A 23,793-nucleotide genomic window follows, 5' to 3' on the forward strand; every position below is an offset into this window, starting at 1 on the left:
AGATATACTTGTGCCCTAATTTGCTAATAATTTTTTCAAAAATAGTTCCTTGACTAAGTGTGTAATTTATATGGTCATGAGTGTCTGTGGAGATGGGAGAAATTATGATAAATGAAACCACATTTTTATATATTATTTCAGTTCTATACCATCTTTTTAAACTTTCTTTCTTGCTCTATTTTGATTATTTTTCCAGGTGAAAATGTGTTTCTGATTTTAGATGGTCCTGTAGATGCGATCTGGATTGAGAATCTAAATTCAGTTTTAGATGATAACAAGACCCTCACTCTAGCAAATGGAGATCGAATTCCTATGTCTCCTTCATGTAAACTGTTATTCGAGGTCCATAACATTGAGAATGCCTCTCCAGCAACAGTTTCTCGAATGGGTATGGTCTACATCAGTTCTTCTGCCCTCAGCTGGAGACCAATATTGGAAGTAAGATTATCATTGCTGGCTACTCCTAACTTTACCTTGTTACATGTTTTGTACAGAAAAATAATGTGGATGTTTTTCAGGCATGGCTGAAAAAACGTTCTCCTCAAGAAACTGAAGTTTTAGAAAGTTTGTATGACAGAATCTTTGAACCAGCATATCAATATATGAAAATAAACCTTAATCCAAAAATGGAGCTTCTGGAATGTAACTACATTGTGCAGGTAAAACAGGTTCTGTGTAAGTCTGTATTAATTGACTGACTATAACAAGTGTGCAGAAATAGCAAAGAGAACATTTGATAGCAATAAAATTCAACTTGAAAAGGTTGTTTCCTAATAAATAAAACCTCAAACTTGGTGTTTGTTTCTTATGCAATATAAGAGGGAACTATTAGAGATGTGCAGAAGAAACCTTTACTTCTCCTTTTCGCTTCATGTATAGGCTCGTCTTTTGTTGACTGACTGGAATTCGCAGGCTTCAGTGAGTTTTCAGAAGCATATGTTTAATAAGCCAGTGGTCTCATTCCAGTTCTTTTAATACCAAACAAATTGTGGTAAGGGTCAGTTTAACCCTGCTGGTAGTGTCAGCAGAGAGTGTGAAGAATAATTCTAATTATCTTGTTATCTCCAGATGTGATAGCTGTGATTATGTGAGTCAGACGCTCCAAGGTCAATGCAGCAATTTTTTTGCCTGTCCCTTCCTATCAATTGGAATTCTAGCTTGACTGGAGTCCAAAATTTATCAGTGATTTATTAATAATAAATTTATGGGTTTGGCAGATTTTGCAATACTGTCGGTCCTACACTGCATGTCTCCAGTTGATTTGTTTATGAGTCTGTTGTCATCTGCGGATTATAAGTCTCCAGACTTTGCATTTGTCCATGTGATCTCAGTTTTATATTAGCCGTCTCATAATGAATTCAGTAGTGCAATTGAATCAGAGGGTAGGCAAGATAATATTTTGGATAACATTTCCATTTAATATTAAATTAGTCAATTTGCACTCAATGTCTTTACTGTTCATTAGGGATTTAGCTTCAGATTGCCAGCAGTTTGAAGTATTTTGCTGCAAATAAATAGCCAGAGTAAATGCTGCAAAGATTAACAAATGGAATTAGAATATAGAATTTAAGTCCACTGTCAGAAACTCTGTCACTTGCCAATTTATGATGATGAACAAGATGGATGTGCTATGTACACAATTTTTAGATGGAGATAGTTTTATTTTCTTCTACATTTGTTGTCTGTGAAACCTCTGACTGAATTGATGTTGTCTTCATGGAAGACTTTTCCTGGGACTAGCAGTTTCCATGTTGTTTTAGATTAGGGCTTGTTAGGAAGTGTGAGCAAGTCAGTGTTCTACTCATACTGCCTGTTTAGGGAAATATTTCCCTGATTTAACCCATATTGAATGTTTTTTCCTGTGAATGAAAATCTCTACTAAGCTTCTGTCACAGGTGTGACAAAGTAAATAACCTGTAGTGGATCTCCATATTGGGGTTCATCTATGAACCAGAGCTTTTATTCTATCATTTGACAGATTCATCTCCTCGCTTGGTTCCCACCTCCAGTGTTAGATTCACTTAGTCTTGATTTCTCTTCCCAGCCAGGATTTCATTCTTGGTGTAGGAAGTTAGGGCAAAAAGTCATATTCGTTTCTGTGTTGGGCAGTTGCTTGCAGCTACCAGCACTGGGCATTGCTTGACAAGGTTTCTTGGCGTCACCCAGCATTTGTCTACATGCATCTCTCTGATCTCTAAGATCTTATCCCATTTCCAGGACCTTTCCTCCAACCAGGATCTTTACCTCCTTCTTTCTACCTTTGGTTAGCATTCACAATTTAAGCCGTTTTTTCATGTACAACAGCTTCATAATGATTTTATGTAAAAAGTGGTCCCGCTTTTGCTTTCCTCCTTGTAAGTTCATCTGACTAACTGTATATATTCTGGTTTAGGGTTATCCTGCCTTACATGCCTATTGGAAATGCCAATAAACTTGTAGCTATAGGACTTCTAATTGATATGATCTGCATGAAGGAACAAAGATGTTCAACAAAATTCTTTACCAGGGATTTACATAGAAGCTAAGCAGTTGTAGTAGAAGACAGGAGGTTCATTTCTAGATAAATAATTGATTAGAAATTAGGAAATGTGTGATAGGAGTATCAGTTCTTAGGAATGACAGAGGTTAACACTGATCCTGAGCTACCTTTGCTGGAACAATGTTGTTGAAACTGTTCATAAACAATAGGGAGAAGTTTTAGGTGAAGAAGTTTACTGATGATACTAAATTATTCAGGGTAGTAAGGACAAAACAGCTAACCATGAAGAACTTTAGACAGACTTTATGAGATTGAATAAATAGGTAATAAAATGGCAAATGAAATTCAGTGAAGATAAGGATGAAGGGGTTCACACAGGGGAAAAAACAAACTGTACAATGCCATGAATAGCAGACCTAGTGGACATCTTGCCAAAGGGTGTTATAGGTGATTGAAGTTTATGTAGGCTCAATACCAGTCTTCATGTTTTCAGGGTGGAAAAATCCACAGAGGATTACTAAACACAGAAAAAGTGTATTTGGTTCAGAAAGTGGCAAGCTGAAGAGGGTACCAGCAGGAAATACCACCCCCAGTATCAGCAAGAGGGTTTTTTCTTTGTTTTTACTCTTCTTTAAGTGTCCACTTTTGGTCACTACTGCAGATGGGATGCTGGGCAAGTTTAATCTGATTTGTTGCAACCATTTGTGTGTTTTTATAAGTCAGTTTATTTTTTTTCTGTTTCCTTTCTCCAAAAAACTCATTACAGAATATTGCTAACACCCAAAGTATCATGGGAAATTTTGGACTCCAGCTTGTATTTGAGGGAACAAAAATATTTCATTCAAATGAACTGGGGCACAGCCCATCCTGGAAATAATTAGATAAATTGATGGTCTTCCAAATAAAGGAAGCGACATTATTTTAACATTATGAAGTGTAATTAATACTGATTAATCATTTTTAAATGAAATTTTAAAGTAATCAAAAGTATTCTAACTACTTAGGTCCTGTAGGCTACATTAAAACTATATAATACTATCTAGTATACGTTACTTCCCACTTCAAGTATGAGATCCAAGACAGCATACAGAATACTAGTTCCAAAAGCTCATTGAAAATCTGCTTCACTTGTAAAAACATGTTTTGAAACAATGTGCTTGACACTGCCTTGTATAGAAAGAGAATATGAGTGATGTTATCTAAGACAGTCAAACATCTGGCATCATGAATGAAATCAAAGAACTGTAGATAGCAAGTTAAATGATTTCTGGAACCTAGAATCTAGTTCCTTAGAAAGAGTGAAGCAATCATAAAATAGGATATTTCAATCTATATTTTTAGCACAAAATAGAAGTCAATGTGATAGACACATTAATTGACTATAATTAAGATAAATACATTAGACAGATGCTGAAAGTTCTTCCATGCTTAGAGATGGAAAGAGATGGCTATGCCCCACCTACTTTTGGAGTTCTGAATATCCACTACAAAAACCCCTTAAAAAGCTGTTCTGTTACCCTAGCTCTTAAATGGCATGTATTATATAGACATAATTTAAAAGGATAGTTGATGATCGAATTACTTAAGTAATTTTAAAAAATTTTACCCAATTTTATATAGATATCTTTATTCTCTTGGGTTTGTAGTTCTGAATTTTATGTTATTCTTTGGTAACCTGTGTTGGTTTTCAAATTATGATTTAAAGCTTGGATACACTTAAATAATGCATGTTCACATATGTACAGAAATTAGAAGTGATTATGTAATAAGTTCTAATTTACAATATTTCAAAATATTTGCAGTCTATTAATCTTCTGGAGGGTTTGATTCCGTCGAAGGAAGGAAGTGGTTCATCAGCTACATCTCATCTGCATAAATTGTTCTGCTTTGCAATAATGTGGAGTTTAGGTGCCCTTCTGGAGCTGGACAGTAGAGATAAACTGGAAGCCTTCATTAGAGACCATGACAACAAATTAGACTTACCAGAAATGTCCCCTGGCAGCACTGAAACAATGTATGAGTTTTATGTTACTGATCATGGTAAGAAAAAGCATTGACATTATTTTTATACTGGCATTTTAAAACTGAGTATAGCTTCTTTGAAATTTAAAAGTCCTTATTATACAGCCATATGGTCAGAGATTTTTCATGACTATAGTAGTAACACAGATTCCACATGCAGCATCTCTATGGAGGTGAGAAGTCAGAAACAAGGGATAGAGTGCTCACTGGTAATATTTTCTTATTTCTTTTGGTTTTAATTCAGTTTAATTCAGTTTTGTTTTCTATTGACTTCATCGGCCTACACTTTTTAGTTAATTTATGTTTAGGCTGGTTTAGTCTAAATTATTGTAAATATTATATAGCTAGATTTTTTTGTTAAAAATATAATCTGATTTTAATTCCACTTAATAATAATAATTTGTCCATGTCTGATAGTAATAAATCTTACACTTTACAAGATTGTAAGAACAGTGTGATATTTTGAATATTGTGAATACTGATATTGTGAATAGTGTGATATTTTCCACAAGGAATTTATAGTTTAAATAACACACAATTTCATAAAGAACTTCCTGTTCTTTCCAAGTATATTTTCACATGAATACATATATTTCTTTTGTATCCAAATTCAGTTTGTTTGTTTGTTTGTTTGTTTTTTCCAACAATGCTTAGTGTACACATACACAATCCCTATTCTCATGTTCTATAATTTTTCACCAGCGGTGTGAGAATGAGTTTCTAGGTAAACATTCTTTTGGGTTTTTTATTTAAATAGCCATATATAAGTTTAAGAAATATGTGTATATTTAGTAGGATTGAGGACTAATTAGGGGTCGTGACTGAGTATGTCCTTTTAGCTAGATTTGAGAAAATGTATCCCTTTTAATACTTTGTAGTACTTCACCCATAACATGTTGGTTGATTTTTTTTTTTTTTTTTTTTGTACTAACAACGTTGAACATGATCAAAATTTTGTGAGATATTTTCCTCTTTTTTTTTTTTGTTGTCACTTCAGGTGAGTGGGAGCACTGGAGTAAAAGAGTTCAGGAATATGTTTATCCAACAGATCATGTCCCAGACTATGCTTCTATTCTAGTTCCAAATGTTGACAATACCAGAACTCAGTTTTTGATAAACACCATTGCAAAACAACAGAAAGTAAGTACAGGGTTACTTATTTAAGTATATGCCTACTATATGAAATAAATATAAGCCCACTTATAAAATAACTGGAATTTGCAATCATTCTTCATATTCTTTGCCTCTAGTCATTGCTTGCCAGGTACACCATTATTTACATATTGCTCTGGTTTTATTTTCTAACATGAATCCTCTGTACTTATTTTTGTGCATGGGAAAAATATTTAAGATATCTTTTTATAAATTTTTTATAAACTTTTTATAAATGTTTAACTCTAACAATCTATTACTTTTTTAGAGAAAGACATGTAGTCTTGTTCTTAGTCTTTACACCATATTCATTTTTCTGCTTTGTGCTTTCTTGAATAGGGAAACAAGGAAAATAAATTCCACAGGGCAGTTCATTAAAAACCTGAAATTCCTAGCCTTTGCTGTATTTTTTTTCTCTCATTGGGAATGCTGTAGCTAATAGTAGTAGCCACAACTAGAGAAAAGGAGAGGACAGTCCTCATACAGCTTTCACCAATCTAGTATCATGGCTTTTCACTCAGACCACATTAAACAATAGTTATTAAAACATATATAGGCCTAATTTCAAACACAGGAAGACCTGAAAAGTGCATATTTTGCTTTAGCACTATACTTTTAATAACACTAGCAACTTTGTATGGAAATCTGTGTCAGCTTGCAAAATATAAATCAGTGCACTCCCTTCTTAGTACCTGGAGTCAATATCAGAAATATAACGAATGCACGAGCCAGTGCTGGAACCTGTTTTTTTTCTGTAAAATTCTGGGATTTGGACAGAAAACCTGTTGGTTGGGTTTGATGCAACTGTTCCAGAGGCCATAATGTGGCTGTGCCTTTGATGTATCTGACACAAATTATGAAAACACGCAAAATGTTTAGAAACAGATAATTAATCTTTGTATGTTAATGCCTTGGGAGATACTGATTATATTTCCAGATACATTCTTTTGGCCATCATTGCAATAGAAATAATGAACATTGAAATATTCCAAGAAGAATCTCTGAAACTTGGCATTTTCCACAATTCAGTGTTTCTGTGGGGTACAGTTGAAATCTTCCTATCTTCAGTTGAAAAGTTTCAGCATTCAGTGTGCAATGGGACTTGTCTATGCTTCCCTGTTGACCAGTGTGACTGGAAGGAATCAGCTTGCTTTGTTTGCAAGCATTTTTTTTCTTTGGTGAGGTTTGATTAGATCACATATTGAACAGTGATGGAGAAATTTTATTTTGTTTTACTATTTTCCTGTGGATCGGATGACAGCAGCATGAACTTTCTTTCCAGGTACAGCTGAATTACACATACTAGATGAAAGCAAAGGGATGTTTCAGAGATCTGACTTCACTTGTTGGTTCTGAGAGTTTATTACTATCATCCGTGGTGTCATGGTTAAATGATTGCTTGGATGTTCAAAAACCGAGTGAAGAATGAGACCATGTGGTATCATTGTGGCTATCTGTTAGAGAGCATTAATTTAAAGCAGGAGCAAGTGAGTCAGGAGTGCTCAAGCATTTCAAATCTCCTACAGGAATCTCCTGCGTTACGAACTTTAGTGCTCACAATCATAAAGAAATACATACTCCCTTCTGTAAACTGATTAAATTCCTTTCATGGAGTAGATATAATAATGAAGATAACATCTGTCAAAAATATAAGTAGGATGAAAATCTGAGTTGGAAAAACACCATGGAGGATTTTACATGTCTGAAAAAGAACAGCATTCTTATCTAGCTCACTTTCATGAGATGAAATGGGAGGTTTATATTAAAGGCTTAAGAGAAAGGAAAGAAGTATTAATCCTTTTGTTCAGCAACATTCTGATTTAGATTGAGATTTTACCGAGATGAGAAGGAAAGCCTCTAATACATTCTCGCTTCATCCTTCCTCTTTTGACTCTGTACATGATTTGTCTTGGAGAACCTATGTGGGATGAAAAACACGTCCTGTGTCACTGCATATGGAGACACAGAAAAAACCTGCTAGAATAATACATTATTCAAAAGTAGATACAGAAAGTATCCCTTTCTCTAAAATATGTCTGTTATGCATATTTAATTATAAGTTCTGATGCTACTGTGATTTAAATATGTGTTACAGGCGGTTTTGCTCATAGGAGAACAGGGGACTGCAAAGACAGTCATGATTAAGGGGTATATGAAGAAATATGACCCAGAAGAGCATTTGTCAAAATCTTTAAACTTTTCATCTGCCACAGAACCATTTATGTTTCAGGTAAAAATATAGATTTTAAGCAACTCTTGCATATAGTTTCCTTGCTATGTATTTAAAGTGTACTTAATTCTGATGATAAAATGAGTGATTTAGAAATAAAGTTGAAAAAACCTTTTTCCTCTAAGTCATTTAAACAGTTCATAAAATTCCATAAGAATAATTTTTGCAGATCAGAATATAATATAGTCACTCAGAGATAGATAAATTCATGATTGCTCTATGCTTTTTCATTATGGAATTCTAAGAATCCATTTTTTGCTGAAGATCTTTCCTTTTCATTTTAGATTAATGAAAACTTTTGTTTAGACTTCTTCATTTTTTTCCTGATTCTTCATTTTATAGCCGTAATTTTTATTTTTGTTAAATAAATAGCAGATTTCAACTTACCCTCTTATTTTTCCTTAGCTCGGGAGTGTCTACAACATCAGAAATCCAATTTTTAAGGTCCTCTAGCATTGCAACTTTGTAGAGATTTCCCTTTCCCAATATAACTGCTAAAAATCCATATAAATACAAACAAATTCTACAGATAGTTTTCTCAAGTGATTGAAAGGATGATTTATACCACTGTTCTGTGATCCAATACTACTAAGTTGCTAGGATGTGATCCTGTAAGTTGAATTGGCTTCATTACTTCTTCAAAGCAATGAATTCATGGTGACAATCCACCAGTAGGTTAAAGTAATCATCTTGGAGTATTTGTTGATTGAAAAGTCTGCTCTTGGAGCAGGTCTTACAAATTCCATGCCAAAATCAAACTTCTTTTTTTAAGAAGCTAGTGTAGATGTTATTAAAAAAATGGTGAAAATTAATGGATTTTAAATGATTTTTTTGAAGTTCCAAACTCACAGAATATCTGTGAGGCTTTTCTGTTATGCATAAGATCTCTGACCATGGCTTATATCAAACTGGGATATAAGGCAGGCGTCTTTCCAGGCATGCAAGATTAATCGAAAAGTCAGTATCTCTGTCACAGTGTCCTTTACTTAGTGTATTATGGGTCCCTAGAGCATTATTATTTTGAAAACAAAACCCAGACTTCCTTGTCTTTGGTACAGAGTCTGTGAAAGGATCTTATTTTGTCTTGTCAGTCCTGTAGTACCTCAAGATATGTGCTTTCTTTTCATCTAGCTCACTGAATATGTAGCTCACTCTGCTGATTGTAGCAGAACAGTTGAAATGCTTCTAAGCACTTGAAAGAGCCTCAGTCCAAGCATTTTTTTTTTTGTTTTGAGTCATTGTTCTGAGCATATTTGAAAGATTGGGTGATTTTGGATGTGTTAGATGTGCTAAAAATTTCTTAGTTTCTTATGTAATCACTTCCTTTCTCTGAACAGTTTCTCTTTTTCACTTCAATCACGTATCTCCAAAATGACACATAAATGCTAACAATGGTCTATATGTGTTTATCTTGGAACACTCAGCTAATTATTTTATGTTGTGAAAAAACAGGACCAAAAAAAATCTGACATGCATTAAGAGGAGTGTGGCCAGCAGAACTAGGGCAGTGATCCTCCCCCTGTACTCAGCGCTGGTGAGGCCGTACCTCAAATACTGTGTTCAGTTTTGGGCCCCTCACTACAAGAAAGAGATTGAGGTGCTGGTGAGAGTTCAGAGGAGGGTGATGAGGCTGGCGAGGTGTCTGGAGCACAAGTCTGATGAGGAGCAGCTGAGGGAACTGGGACTGTTCAGCCTGGAGAAAAGCAGGCTGAGGGGAGACCTTATCGCTGTCTACAACTACCTGAAAGGAGGTTGCGGCATGACGGGGGTCGGTCTCTTCTCCTAAGTAACAAGTGATAGGACAAGAGGAAATGGCCACAGGTTGTGCCACAGGAGGTTTAGATTGGATATTAGGAAAAACTTCTTCATAGAAAGGGTTGTCAGGCATTGGAACAGGCTGCCCAGGGTAGTGGTTGAGTCACCATCCCTGGAGGTGTTTGACTAACATTCGTCTAAGGAAAACATTGTCTACCATCTTGTAAGGTATTTTTTCTGCCATTCTTTATGTTCCAAGAACCTTTAGAAAGACTGTAGAGCTGTAGAACTTGATATATTTCAATTATATATCAACGTCTTGTTAGTCCATTTCATCCTGCTTCTTATTTAGTTCGAATCTCAGTCTTCAAAGATTGTCACCAAAATGTTAATATATTGCATTACATAGTTCACAAGACATCTGGGAAATCATTGTAAAAGGAATTTAAGTTGCCCCTATACGGCGTGCAGTTATATTGCAAATATAAAACAATTGAGCTTAGCTAGGGGAAATCCAAAGCAATCATATTTTTAAGATAGTGCATGACAAACTCTCCGAAATCAGATTCCTTTTCCTTTCCAGTGCTACCCTTTGGAAAGGAGATTCTTAAATGCCTTTCTAAATAATTCCAATATTTATAAAAATTATAATATAGGTAGTGAAAATACTAATTCTGCTTGTTGATATTCTAGCTTCATTCCCTCATTTCTCAAATTGTGTATGCTGTCTTCCCACTAACTCTTACTGATCTGTGAAGAAAGAGGAAAAAAAAAAAAGCAACAGAATTCACAATTTCTGATCTGTTAATTTTGTGTTCTCTTAGCAGTTTCTCTAGCATTAATCTTGAAATGTTTCAAGACTGAAATACAAGTAACAATAAGTAGTAATGTTTCATACAGAGATAATGTGTCACACTAAAACTAATGTCATTTTAGTTTGGTGACTACTATAATAATTGGCTTCAATGCTGATAATGAAATACTAATCTCCCAGTTTGAAAACTTTTAAAAAACTTCTCTAGTAGCCAGAGATGGTTTGCAGTACATAGTCCTATGGCCAGAGAATTGCATAGGAATGAGTGTGAGGAAGAGGAGAATAAAGTTCTTTAATGATGAATTGAACTACTAACAAAAAGAGGAAAATACTGGATAAATGCTCTAGCAGAAGGAAATAAGTAACACATTTTTTTAACTATATGTTTTAAATATTGTTGCTTCACATGCAAAACATGAACTTTCTTTAATTTTTAGAGGACAATAGAGAGTTATGTGGACAAACGTGTTGGAAGTACTTATGGACCTCCTGGAGGCAGAAAAATGACTGTTTTTGTTGATGATATCAATATGCCATTTATCAATGAATGGGGAGATCAGGTAACTGGTTTTTAACAAATATTCTCACATTGTTGTGCTTTTTTTTATGTATGTGGGAATCAGTGGACTTCCTCAATATTTTAGTTAACTGTTAATTGTTGGAAATGTTTTCTAATTTTGTTACATTGAAGAAAAAAGACAAAATCAGATTTCCTGATGAGACACGTAGGATAGTGGTATATCTTACATTATTTCCGCTTTCACTTATATTCGTAACACTAAATAAACACATTGCAATCTGGATTAAAGATTTTTGGCTTTTGATGAGCTCATCTACAACTTGTGTGTGCAACATTCATATGGCTACACCATCCCAAAATCAGATAAAAGTGTCTCACAGTTCCTTCCCATAGCAGATCTGAAGTATTTCCAGCCCAGGACGCTAGGTCTTCTGGAATGTCTTTGCTAACATAAATATCATGTATTATTATTACTATTTTAAATTGGCTCAGAGTAAATAACAAATTAGAAACCTGGCACCTCTGTGCCCTTTTGAATGCTCAGGCTCTCTGGCTTCTGTGAGGCTCACAGTTTGCCTTAAGGCTGCACACAGCACTGAGCTGGTTTGTTAACAGTGTGGGTAGTAGGTCTGGTTGTGAGAGTGGGCTTGGGCATGTACTTAAGTGGCAGTATGGATATGTGAGACTATGTAGACTGAATAGTTCCTCCTCTTCACTTTGGAAAGCTCTTTTTGTCAAAATGTAAGCCAACCATGTGTTTTTAGTGTCTCTAAAGTGGAACCTGGCCTTCTACCTAAATGCCAATATATATCAGTTCTTTGGTTTTCATCATTTGCTCTCACTTGAGAGAACTTTAATTTTTTTAAAAAATTGAAACTAGTGTTAAATAACCCACCACACTGAGCAGGTTGACCATAGTTTAGGACATAGGTGGTTGTGCTGGAGGAAAAGCCCTCACAGGCCCAGGCAGTATTCAATAATTGGAAGGGTCTTCTTTATGGAAGGACCTGCGCTAGGTCTTCCATTATGGCCCCAAGACATTGCTGAAATATTTTTAAAGTGACAATAGTCTGGAGTTGGTGCCCTGCTGTATACCATGTGGCTTTGTAAGAGTATGTGAACACGTAAGGCTTGCTGAGTATTGTTGGAGCAGTTGCTATGGGAGCAAAGTCTGCTGCCTCCTGATCCTTACAGGTACTGTAGAGTGGAATGTGTAGTGAATAACCTTTTCAGAATAAATAGCTTCCTGTTTTAAAAAATAATTTGTTTTACCTCAAAGGAGGCCAAAAGGAGAACTGAAAAGCATAGTTTGAACATCTGGAGCTGAATGTCCAGCAGCAAAAGATAAAAAAAACCAACACATTTTTTTTCCAGTTCATTGCCTTAACTTTATTTAGACAACAGGAATAAAAATGCATTTTGTTGATATTATATGGCAGTACAGCTCTTAAAGAATTTTCCTGCTGTTTAAAATCATGTAAACCAAGATCTCCCAGGAGGAGAAACCTTAAGAAAGATAGATTAATCTGAGTTTAGATTCAAGTGAAAAGCTCTCTCTAGGGACTAGTGGTAGAGTTACAGGAAGAAATTAGATTATCAAGGTATATTTTGGATTTTTTCTTGTTTGAATTTGTACAAGTTACATAAATTTACAGATAACAAATGAAATCGTTCGTCAGATGATGGAAATGAAAGGAATGTACAGCTTGGATAAACCTGGAGACTTCACTACGATTGTAGATGTACAATTAATAGGAGCAATGATACATCCTGGAGGAGGCCGTAACGATATTCCCCAGCGTTTAAAAAGACAGTTTTCTGTATTCAATTGTACATTGCCATCCAATGCATCCATAGACAAAATTTTTGGTACTTCTTTTTCTTGTTTTAGTACTATTTTTTTCATAATTAACTTAAAATGTGTAAAAGTATGTTCTCTTCCTCACTTTTTGTCATGCAAATTCAGAGTAACGGTTCCAGTGAAACAACTGTAGCTGTATTACAGCAAAAATAATGCCAAGGAAGAGAAATTAACCCCTTTAAATGCTTGTCTTTCTAATTTTAGACAAACCAAATAATTAATAAAAAAGTAATTGCATTTCCTGGGAGAATCCGAGTACTCCTATTACAGCATAGGTTACCATTCCACCTCTGCATTGTCTGAGATGCTCTCTTTTGACAAAGTTCTCAAGTCTGTTAACTCTGTCCATACAGTATATTGTTAAAAGCCAGCAGTTACTGCCAGTTGTTTCTACAACAGTTCAGAAAAGCCTTGGACAAGAGAGACGAAATTAATTAATTTGTAATTTAAAAGCAAATTAATGTTTTACATAAATGCTTATATGTCTTGCTCACAACTTATCTTATTATATCCTAAAACTTGAGATTAATTGTATATTGAATTTTATATTTGCAGGTATTATTGGCTGTGGATACTTTCAGTCATGTAGAAATTTCAACCCTGAAGTATGTGATATGGTGGGAAAATTGGTTACAACAGGCAGAATATTATGGCAGTGGACAAAGGTATAAATTACAGGGAAAGTTTAATCACAATCAGTCTGAGCAGAGTGACTGTTAGTGTAATCTAGGCACATATTCCTTAAGAACATATTTAAAATGAGAAAAAAATCACAAGAGAAAGATGGGCTAAAAAAAATTTGGAAGTACAATCTGGAAAAAGATCAGATTTCTGTATACATGACAAATGAATGAAAATATCAGTCCATTCATTCATATAGTTTTATTCATGTTACCCAAAGCTTGTATCACTGTAGCTAAGAAACAGGGAGTGAAATTCTTAATAAATTATAATTTGTAATTTATAAAGCCCAGAGCAACATATGAAATAATTACATATTATAAGAGTTGGAGTTTTACATTTAGTGCTAGATCCTACTTCCAAACAAATGAGATATTTTTGAAGAGTTTACCCACAGTACTATTTGTAAAAGTTAGTAATTTTGTTATTTTTATATTTTATATGTAGTTTTAAATATAAATTTATAATTTATATTATTCTTTATTCCTTTAAAATGTTACTGATTTTGAAAATTAACAATATTTTCCTTTAGACAAAGATGCTGCCTACACCATCTAAATTCCACTACATATTCAACCTTCGAGACCTTTCTAGAATTTGGCAAGGAATGTTAACTATAAAGGCAGAAGAATGCGACAGCAGCACTGCCCTTCTAACACTTTTTAAACATGAATGTACCAGAGTAATTGCTGACAGGTATAATAACTGTAGCATTGTCTGTTTAGTAGATCTAGCCATTTACATTTGCTCATATATCTGTAAAGCTTCCTAACAGGAGAAACCTTACTAGGCCAATTTGAAAAATTTTGTCTTATACCCCAATACAGACTGCATGTAAAATTACCCCAACAAATGTCATGCTGTCTGCTGATAGGTTAGACCAGTAATTGGATGGAGAACTCAAAAATATATGCATATTCTATAATTTAACCTACTTTTTTTGCACTTATATTTGCCTACACTAAGCCAGTTCCTCTGTAAAAAAGAGGATTATATGGTGTCGTAAGTTTATACACAGAGAATAATTTAGAATTGCTTTGATATCCTTACAGAAAAAAATGTTGTATGCCTACGATTAAAAGATGGCCCATCTCCTCTAAATCTCCTTTATATATTCATAAAACAGATACAGTTATGAGCTGTATGTGTTAAAGATCCAGTAATATTCTTGTGTTTACAGTGTTTCGGTTTGTTGTGAAATTCTATATGTAGTACTATAGCTGCTAGTAAAAACCTGACATGTACTCACCACTACTGTGGATTTTCACTAATATAATTATTTCTTATTCTGATGTCCTGAGGAAAGACCTTCATAAGTTTTATAAAATTAATGCTTTATAATCTCATGAAGTTCAACAAGGCCAAGTGCAAGTTCCTGCACATGGGTTGGGGCGATTCCAAGCACAAATACAGCCTGGGTGGAGAATGGGCTGAGAGCAGACCTGAGGAGAAGGAGTTGACAATGACAATGTATCCTGGGCTGCATCAAAAGAAGCCTGACCAGCAGGTCGAGGGAGATGATTCTTTCCCTCTAGTTGGCTCTGATGAGACCCCACCTGGAAAACTACGTTCAGCTCCGGGGCCCCCAACATAAGCACATAGGCCTGTTGGAGCAAGTCCGGAGGAGGGCCATGGAGATGATCATGTTGTTTCTGTGTTTTATGTGATTGACTATTTACTGTATGGAAGCATTTAATTTCTGTGAATATTGCCTAATCAATTTCTGTGACTGTTGACTAATATGTATTGCCTAATATGCATTTTAATTTATAATTTTTTAGTATTAGATTATCTTATTTTTTTCTTCTACATATATAACTAGAACTCAGGTGGGTTTTTTAATTTGTTTTTTTGATTGTACTAATCTATGATTTTTAGATTTATTACTCCTGAAGATACAGCCTGGTTTGATAAAACCATTAGTAAAGCAATTGAGGAATATGTGGGTACAGGCCTAACAGAAGTTCTCCAAGCTGAACCATATTTCGTAGATTTTTTACGGGAGATGCCTGAACCAACTGGTGATGAACCAGAAGATTTTGTGTTTGAAGCACCAAAAATTTATGAGGAGGTATTTCATTTTACACATTTTACACCTAAAATACTAGACACTGAAGTTTTCCTTTCATTATTAAGTATGCTATATTGCAGAACTCATATCATACAGAAAGCTTTGTTTAACGCCTACCACATTTTTTTGAAGATATGTCTAGATTTTTCTGGTTAGTAAACAATAAATCATTTTAGTGACGTTAAAGTTAATGCCATATAAATGTAATTTAATAATTTCTATTCTCCTTGCCTTTTTTTTTTCCCTCTCCCACCGCTAGCAGAAAATTTCTGCTTAAACACAACTACAATCACTACAGTGAATTAACAAGATAATCTCATTATGGGTGGCTAATACGTGAACTCAATTTTGTGCAAAAATGTCAGTGCAGTTTTAAATTCTGAAGGACCACACTAGTATTGTAACTGATTTATTTATTTATTTATTTATTTATTTATTTATTTATATTCCAGATTCCAAGCTTTGAATTTCTTTGTGAAAAACTGCAAATGTATCAGGGGCAATACAACGAATGTATTAGAGGATCATTTCTTGATTTGGTGTTTTTTAAGGATGCAATGACACATATTGTTAAGGTTTGGAGATTGTTACTTTTTTATTAGTTGAACCGTTGCAACAGTGTTCCTGATTTGGCAAAGTTATGCTTGGAGGGCACATTCTGAAAAGCTACTCTTGACCCCAAACTTGCTTGCCAACTTTGCCTAGTCATTTTCAGGAACTAGGAAAGACCTACAGTTATTTTACCTGTTTGCATGTTTTGTAATAAATACCTTAGTTTATATATTTGTTTAAGATTTTCTGTATTCAGAGGTATGAAGATTTTCCTTGATAGGAAAGGCGAGGTCATTAAGAGGCACATTTATATTTTGTATATAGAATGATTTTGAGTCATTAAGAATTCAGAGAACACTTCAAAACTATCTGTACCTGACAAGTGACCAAACAATGTGAGGTAGAATCTGTTTGGATGACAGACATGAAAAGAAATAAATTTAAGCTGCAGTAGATTCAATGTATAGAGTGGAGGAAAGTCTCTCATTTACAATCAGCGGAACCCCTATTCAGAAAGGAAGATATAAGGAAAGAATTAAGCCAATGTTAGAATATGATTCATGGGGGAGGAAAAAAGGCTAAGCATGAGATTTGTTTGAAGCACTGTGCCTCAGGTTTAAAAAGTTGTGTTAGTTATCTCAGGAATTATTTTAACTTGATGATCTGTTTACTGAAAGGCACATGGAAGCCACAGTGAAACAAAAACAGAAGGAGATGTTTGGTTCTTCTCTAGTTGACCTCAAGTGAAGTAAATGATTTTGTTTGCTTTGCATTTAAACAGAAGAAAATAATTTTATTTTTAAATACAGTTCATGTGATGCTAGGTGATTTTCTGAAGACCTTGAAAGTCTCTGATACTCCATTTCCATTGGCAAGTTTTAACCAGAATATCTGGGATATGCAGTTAGGCAGCAGAAAGTAGCCCTGCTGTCACTATGGTGACAATAAACTTAGTCACACTCATAATTTCATATTTAAACTTCTATTTTAATATAGTTATCTGGATAGGCTCAGAGAGAACTCTATATAAACCCAAAATTTCTTTGAGGGGGCGTTACTGTTTACTGCAGGGTGACAAACTGTGGTAGATGCTCTCTGTTAATCCCTGCCCTACCCACTAGGAAAGGTTATAGGAGGAAAAGGGAGAGAGACTTACAAGTTGGAAAAGGTAAAAATGCTTTACTAATGCTACTAATAAATAGAGAAAATAATACAAAATATACAAAACCAATCTTGAATTTCCCAGCACAGTGCAGTGGCGGCTGTGGTGTAGCTGGCATTGCTCCAGCGGCTGCAGGGCAGGTACCCGTCAGTCCTGGGCTGGACTCTGCAGTAAATGGGAACTGGATTCAGGGATGCAGGGCCTGGAACTATGCCTGGGATCACAAGCAGAACTGGCAGGGTCCTCTTCAGTTGCTGGCCATGGTCAAAGACAGCAAGACCCTTGTGGTCTCCCACTTTTATAGGGTGTATAACATGTATGGGATGGAATAGTTAATTGGTCAATTTTAGTCACCTGTTCTGTCCGCTCCTCCTTGCAAATACGCCTCTCACTTACGGGATGTACAAAATTTATCAATAATCTTGGTTGCCATAGCAATAAGTCTAAACATGGGGCTCTTCTGCATACCATTGCTACTGTTATCAGCTCTAGAGCGAACAGTGTCTGAAAAAACATTCAGCCAAAGTCAGAAAAGTGCAGTTACTCAGAAGAACTTAGCTGAAAGGAAAATTCACTAAAAGAACTGGTCTTGTTTTACACAAAACCAGGACAGAGGAAAAAAATGAATAGAATTAGAAGGCTTGATGTAGATGCTGATCTTTTGCATTTTATACATAAATTATATGACAAGCTAGCCAACCTGTAGCATCTTGAAAGTAATAGTGCACTAACATAATAAAATCAAGGAAGATGTGATATATATTAATATATAAAGGAGATGTGTAAAAAAGCAATAACAGTAAATTTGTATATCTGGGAGACTTGTTAAGAAAACTATCTTCAAGGAAACGTTGAAGGTAGATAAAATAGAAGATAACACTAAATGATAGTTGAAATGTGTATGAGTCTTTCAGACTCTTAAAATTAGTAATGAGGTGTGTTTATTCTTCTAGCTGAAGTTTTTTTAATTTATATTTTTTAAGCACATTCAGACTGATGTCTTCAACATAGAACTCATGATGTCTCTCTCTATGTATTTACATCCTATCTGTAACTAATTATAACCATCCTATATTTTTACATGAAGCTTTTTCATTAGTTAGACAAAATTCCTAAGGAATGTACAATTGTTCTGCTGAGAAGAAAAAAATTCTGCAAGTATTCTTTTAATAATCTACATTGTGTTCTAGTAATAAAGTGTAGAATATAAAAGATTTTCAATTTTCCTAGTTAACATTTTAATTTCCATTTATTAATGTGCTTTTTTCCCATTTTTTCCTATATAGATTTCCCGGATAATTCGGACAGCATCTGGAAATGCTTTACTTGTTGGAGTTGGTGGTTCCGGTAAACAAAGTCTTTCAAGGCTGGCCTCCTTTATTGCTGGCTATAAAATATTTCAGATCACTTTAACCAAGTAAGAAATGCTAGAAATATATAAATCCAACTCATGCTATTGCTTTCTCTTTGCACATAATCTCATGTTTTTAATGGCCTTCCTTATGAATTTATTTATTTATTTTTAAATTTTGTCACAGTTTTAAAATGTAGAAAACAATAAATTCTTTGGTTTGTATAAAACACTGGATTAAGTTTCAACTGAAAAAAGGTGGACCTTGTGTTAACTATTCTTGAGCCAGAATATGAGTTTTTACAAATGATGTTTGCACTATCATTCATAAAATGCTATAATATGAAAATAGCAGTATTCTGAGCTGTTTTGAATTAATAGGTAATGTTTCTTATTCTTCCTAGATCCTATAATGTAAGCAATCTCTCGGATGATTTAAAAGTGTTGTTTAGAACAGCTGGGTTTGAAGGACAAGGGATCACTTTCATTTTCACTGATAATGAAATAAAAGATGAGTCATTTTTGGAATATATTAATAATCTGCTGTCTTCAGGCGAGGTAAGGGTCTCAGTGTGACAGCCAATGTAGGGATGCAGGAAACTGCAGAATTTGTTCCCACTGGTTTATTTATTTTGGTAATAAATTGTAGAATCAGTAATGATTAACTCTAAAATATCTCAACTTTTTAAATGAATGCCTTTGGTATGTAGTTACTTTATTTCAGTGTAAGGCAGGAAAAAATAAGGAGCTGTGATGGATATTTCAGTAGCCTCTATTAAATGAGTATTCACTGGCCAGTCAAGATGTGTACTCTTCTGAGTTAGATTTCATAGTTTTTAATGGTGTTACATGAAGTCTAAATCGGGAAAAATTTGGTTTTTAATCAATCTAAACTGTATGTATGCAGAGAGAGAGATACAGATGTATACAAATAGTTATAAACTCTATAATAATTACATCCATGCAATTTATTTTCTTATGAATTTTAATTTTTTAAAAAGATTTCTAATTTATTTCCTCGGGATGAATTGGATGAAATCACTCAAGGATTAATACCTGTGATGAAAAATGAGATGCCTCGATGTCCTCCTACCTTTGATAATCTTTATGAATATTTTTTAAGTCGAGCAAAAAAGAACTTACATGTTGTCCTCTGCTTTTCTCCAGTAAGCTTTTTCTTTATATCTATTTTCCATTAGCAAACTATCTTATAAGGTGTGACAGGATTATTCAAGCTTTATATTTTTAAGGAGATTTAAAGATGCAATAGAAGATTAACGAAGTCTGGTTATAATTGCTGAGATAGTAGAAGTAATAGTACAGTTGTCAGCACTTAAAAACAAAACACTTAAAAATTAAACCATTCCTTACATGTTAATTTTTTTTCCTCCTGATGTATTCTTTCCTAATACAAATCAATGAACATATCTTTTTGAAATGCTTGCTTTTTACTTGAAAACAATAATTTAATGGAAATTAAAATGCATTAACTTACGTTTTAAATGGTTAAGAAACATTTATATTTTTCATTAAATTTTTTCTTCACATTTCATAATATATTGAATGTTGGAAATTTAGCAAAATATTTCTATAAAATAAAAAACAGTGCAGGGTGTTCTCAGCTGAAAATTAGCAATAAAAACCCAGGCTATTATTTTTTTTCATATGCATTAAACATTTTGATCGATCTAATTAAGAATCATATAATAAATTTACACTTTTACTCTCTTTAGGTTGGTGAGAAGTTCCGTGCACGTTCTTTGAAATTTCCTGGCCTTATATCAGGATGCACCATGGATTGGTTCAGTCGATGGCCCAGGGAAGCTCTTATAGCTGTAGCCAGTTATTTTCTTTCAGAATTTAATATGGTCTGTTCTGCAACAGTTAAAACACAAGTAGTGGAAGCCATGGGTCTCTTTCATGATATAGTTTCAGAGAGCTGTGAGAATTATTTCCAAAGGTAATATTTTATACAAAATTAATCCCTAAAGTGTTGCTACTGATAGTTTTTTGCACTTGCGTTGTATGAGTCAATGAGTGTCTTTTAAGGCTAATACAAAAATAAATCTGCTATATCAATACATGCAAAGGCTGTGAAAAGTAATTACTATTTTGCAAATTCAGTATCTTCATTCCCAATATTCAACAATCTTTAACATTTTTATGTGGATAAAAGCAATGTCATTGGAAATAAGGGTCTGCTTGATGAAGAAATTTTATTTTGACTGAGTTAAAAACTTGATTTATGTAATCTTCTGTTTAATTGGAAGTAATCAAATGGTTGTACACATCAAAAACGTATTAAGTCAATGTTGCCAATATACTGTGTTTTAGGTATCGAAGAAGAACTTATGTAACACCTAAATCCTACCTCTCTTTTGTCAATGGCTACAAAGAAGTTTATGCTGAAAATTTAGAGAGTATTAATGAACAAGCTGATCGTATGAAAATTGGTAAGCAAAATAGGGATAAACATATATTTCCATCTATGGTCTCAAATGATCTGTGTTTTTAATATTAGGCTACTTACTCAGTGATCACTTAAAATCAGTTCTGCTGGATAACAGTTCAAAACTGGTATAATATGAGGACCATTTCCAAGCACTCCAGCTATCGCCAGTTCACAATGATTTTCTTACAAAAATGCCTCAAAGTAACTGCCAGTTTAATAATTCATCTCAGCATTATACTAAACTTAAATAGTTTCAATTTAGCATTTGCAATAGAAAGTAGCACCTGAAAATGGCCAGAGAGAGCATCTGTGATTTACTAGTGTAGAGGGGGGGTAGCTCTAAGAATAGTTATGAATTTATTTCTGGATTTCCCTACAGAAATTCACACTATACAATCTGAGCACTTCACAGTTGGCTTATTTCAGATTTGTGCCATAGAATAAGTCGTTGTTACTTGTGGTAATTTTATAACTAGACATCTGAAATACAGAAAAGTATGACTGAAATGTTCTAATTTTGGATAACTGTTTGAAATGACCTAATTTTTGGCATTAGATTGGTACCTAATGCATTCAGAATACTTTTCCAGTTTTCTCCATTTTTCATCTAGACATGCTTTTGTAAATCTACAAAGGCAATTTAACAGCTTAGGATACTTGGTCTTTATGGGAAAAGATACTGTATATCTAACAGAACAGAGAATTCAACATGATAAGTTTTTCCATACAAAGGTTAAAGGATGTAGTATTTAGACAATGATTAACAATGCAGTTGGTGCATTTCACATGAAGAAAATAAAATAAAACATGTAGGCATTTATTTTATTCACAAACTGCTGAATTAGAGTGAACTGCAGAGGAGTAAGTGATCCTCAATATTTTCATCTTATGCATTATTTCCCTGTATGGATCAGTTGCCAGCTCTAGAAATCAGGACTTATGATTGGTCCTGTTTTGAGATGAGGATGAAGTCTGAGAGCCTTGAAGATTTGTAAGGGTGGGATATTTTTTTGTATTCTTTTTCCAGTACTTCTGTTTTCAAAAATAATTTAAAATAGTTGACCTAACTTGCTTCAGTACTGTCAAGAAAATTTCATGTGTAGATTTTCCTAGTCTGTCACTTGATATTACAGTTAATTCCTTATGTGGTCTTCAAAACAAAATGACCATGTACTACTTCTACTGCAGCATCTTTATATCGTTGATGCTCAGAAAATCATGTCTGTCAGCTTATGGGCAATACTCATGCCAGTTAGAAAATATTCTAAATAGTTTCACTTGCATAGAAAAGATGTATTACAAAACAAAAATGCTGGTCATCGCTGACTCCAAATGTGCTCCACTGTCTACTGCATCCTAAGGAACATTCTCAATAAGTTTGTTACCAATTATTTAGCTACTGTCTCACACATCCGTCTTTTAATCCTTAGTCTTTCATCACTTAATGTCAACAAGATTTAGAAAGTTAAAAAGGCTAGCCTTGAAATTTGTTTCAGTTTGTTAGGAGATTATCCTGGTATGAGATTTAAATTTTATATTATTAGACTCTGCTGAGATAATGTCGCTCTTTTCATCTCCTTATTAGAATGTTTTTCTGTTATGTAATGATGTCTGGGCCAATTCAAGATGCTTGTAAAGCAGCAAAATTGTAAGAAATGCCTTGACCAATACTGATTTCTAGAAAAGTCCCTGGCTCAAGCACACTGAAATCATGCCTGTCAGCACTGTAATATCTATATGAGAAACATATTTTGAAAGATAGAAGTAATCTGTTTTCTGCTTTGTCACTTTGGGTGAAAAATCTTGTAAGACAGATGAGGAAAAAACTGAGATCCAATGACAATTACAGTTATTTCTGAATGCTTAGCATCTTGTGTCTTCTTCCAGAATCCATCAGGGGAATTCTTGGTAGAGCACCACATGTGCAGATAATGTCTTTTCATATAAAACTGTGGTTCTACAAGATGTCAGTTTAGCTTTGACAAAGTAGTCATATCATCCAGTTGAGCAACTTGTTTCTAGATCTGCTAATTAAAAGTGACAGAAATTACATCCTTGAGATACTAATAGTACTGTGGCCTAGTATCTTAATAAAGAGATTTTTATAATTTTTCTATATTCACTACTTTTCTGCAGTCATCATTCAGACAAGTTACAAAATACATTGACAAGAGATAAAGATTACTTTGATTGTCTCTATAGATTCAAAATATATGCTGACTTTTTAACTTGCTTTAGATAAATTGCAGATGATATCTACATGGAGTTCTACATATCCCCCTGAAAAATACTGTTCCTGTTTCTAATGCCTAAATCAGTCATTCCTTTATGACTTCAAGCACTAAAAATAATCATCTGCTGGTATGGTACTGTTGTATTGTTTCTTGTGACTGGAAGTATGCAGAGGACCTGAAAAAGCTATAAATGTTTCTTGTCTACAACAGAAATTCTTCAATTCTTCTTGTTCTGTGTATTCTCATTCTTTGTCCATCTTTCTTTCTTCTCACTCTAGGACTGTAGCAGGGAAAGCCAATGCAGCAAAGGGGGTCTTTTTTTTTTCTTTTTTTTTTTTCTTTTTTTTTTTTTTTCAGTGAAATGAAGCAACAACAATTTTGGAAATTGCTGTCGGAGGATTGGGAGGTGGGGGTAGCACGTTAGTGTATGTTTCTCTATCTTGTATTCATGGTGTGA

At 34.1% G+C, this 23,793-nt stretch overlaps 1 protein-coding gene across 1 annotated transcript in view; it reads left to right on the forward strand.

Moving 5' to 3' along the window:
• The window catches only part of DNAH8 (dynein axonemal heavy chain 8), a 138,230-nt gene that overhangs the window by 69,084 nt on the left and 45,353 nt on the right, over positions 1–23,793 (forward strand). The window contains exons 50-65 of the mRNA XM_065630428.1: positions 197–438; positions 519–659; positions 4,282–4,519; positions 5,499–5,641; positions 7,749–7,883; positions 10,890–11,012; positions 12,628–12,841; positions 13,389–13,498; positions 14,047–14,210; positions 15,393–15,585; positions 16,038–16,160; positions 18,586–18,716; positions 19,055–19,208; positions 19,652–19,816; positions 20,384–20,610; positions 20,985–21,103. Of these exons, the coding sequence (XP_065486500.1) occupies positions 197–438; positions 519–659; positions 4,282–4,519; positions 5,499–5,641; positions 7,749–7,883; positions 10,890–11,012; positions 12,628–12,841; positions 13,389–13,498; positions 14,047–14,210; positions 15,393–15,585; positions 16,038–16,160; positions 18,586–18,716; positions 19,055–19,208; positions 19,652–19,816; positions 20,384–20,610; positions 20,985–21,103 (2,622 nt within the window). The remainder of the gene's footprint in view (positions 1–196; positions 439–518; positions 660–4,281; positions 4,520–5,498; positions 5,642–7,748; positions 7,884–10,889; positions 11,013–12,627; positions 12,842–13,388; positions 13,499–14,046; positions 14,211–15,392; positions 15,586–16,037; positions 16,161–18,585; positions 18,717–19,054; positions 19,209–19,651; positions 19,817–20,383; positions 20,611–20,984; positions 21,104–23,793) is intronic.

The sequence above is a fragment of the Caloenas nicobarica genome, chromosome 3 (genome assembly GCF_036013445.1).
Source record: "Caloenas nicobarica isolate bCalNic1 chromosome 3, bCalNic1.hap1, whole genome shotgun sequence".
NCBI lineage: Eukaryota > Metazoa > Chordata > Aves > Columbiformes > Columbidae > Caloenas > Caloenas nicobarica.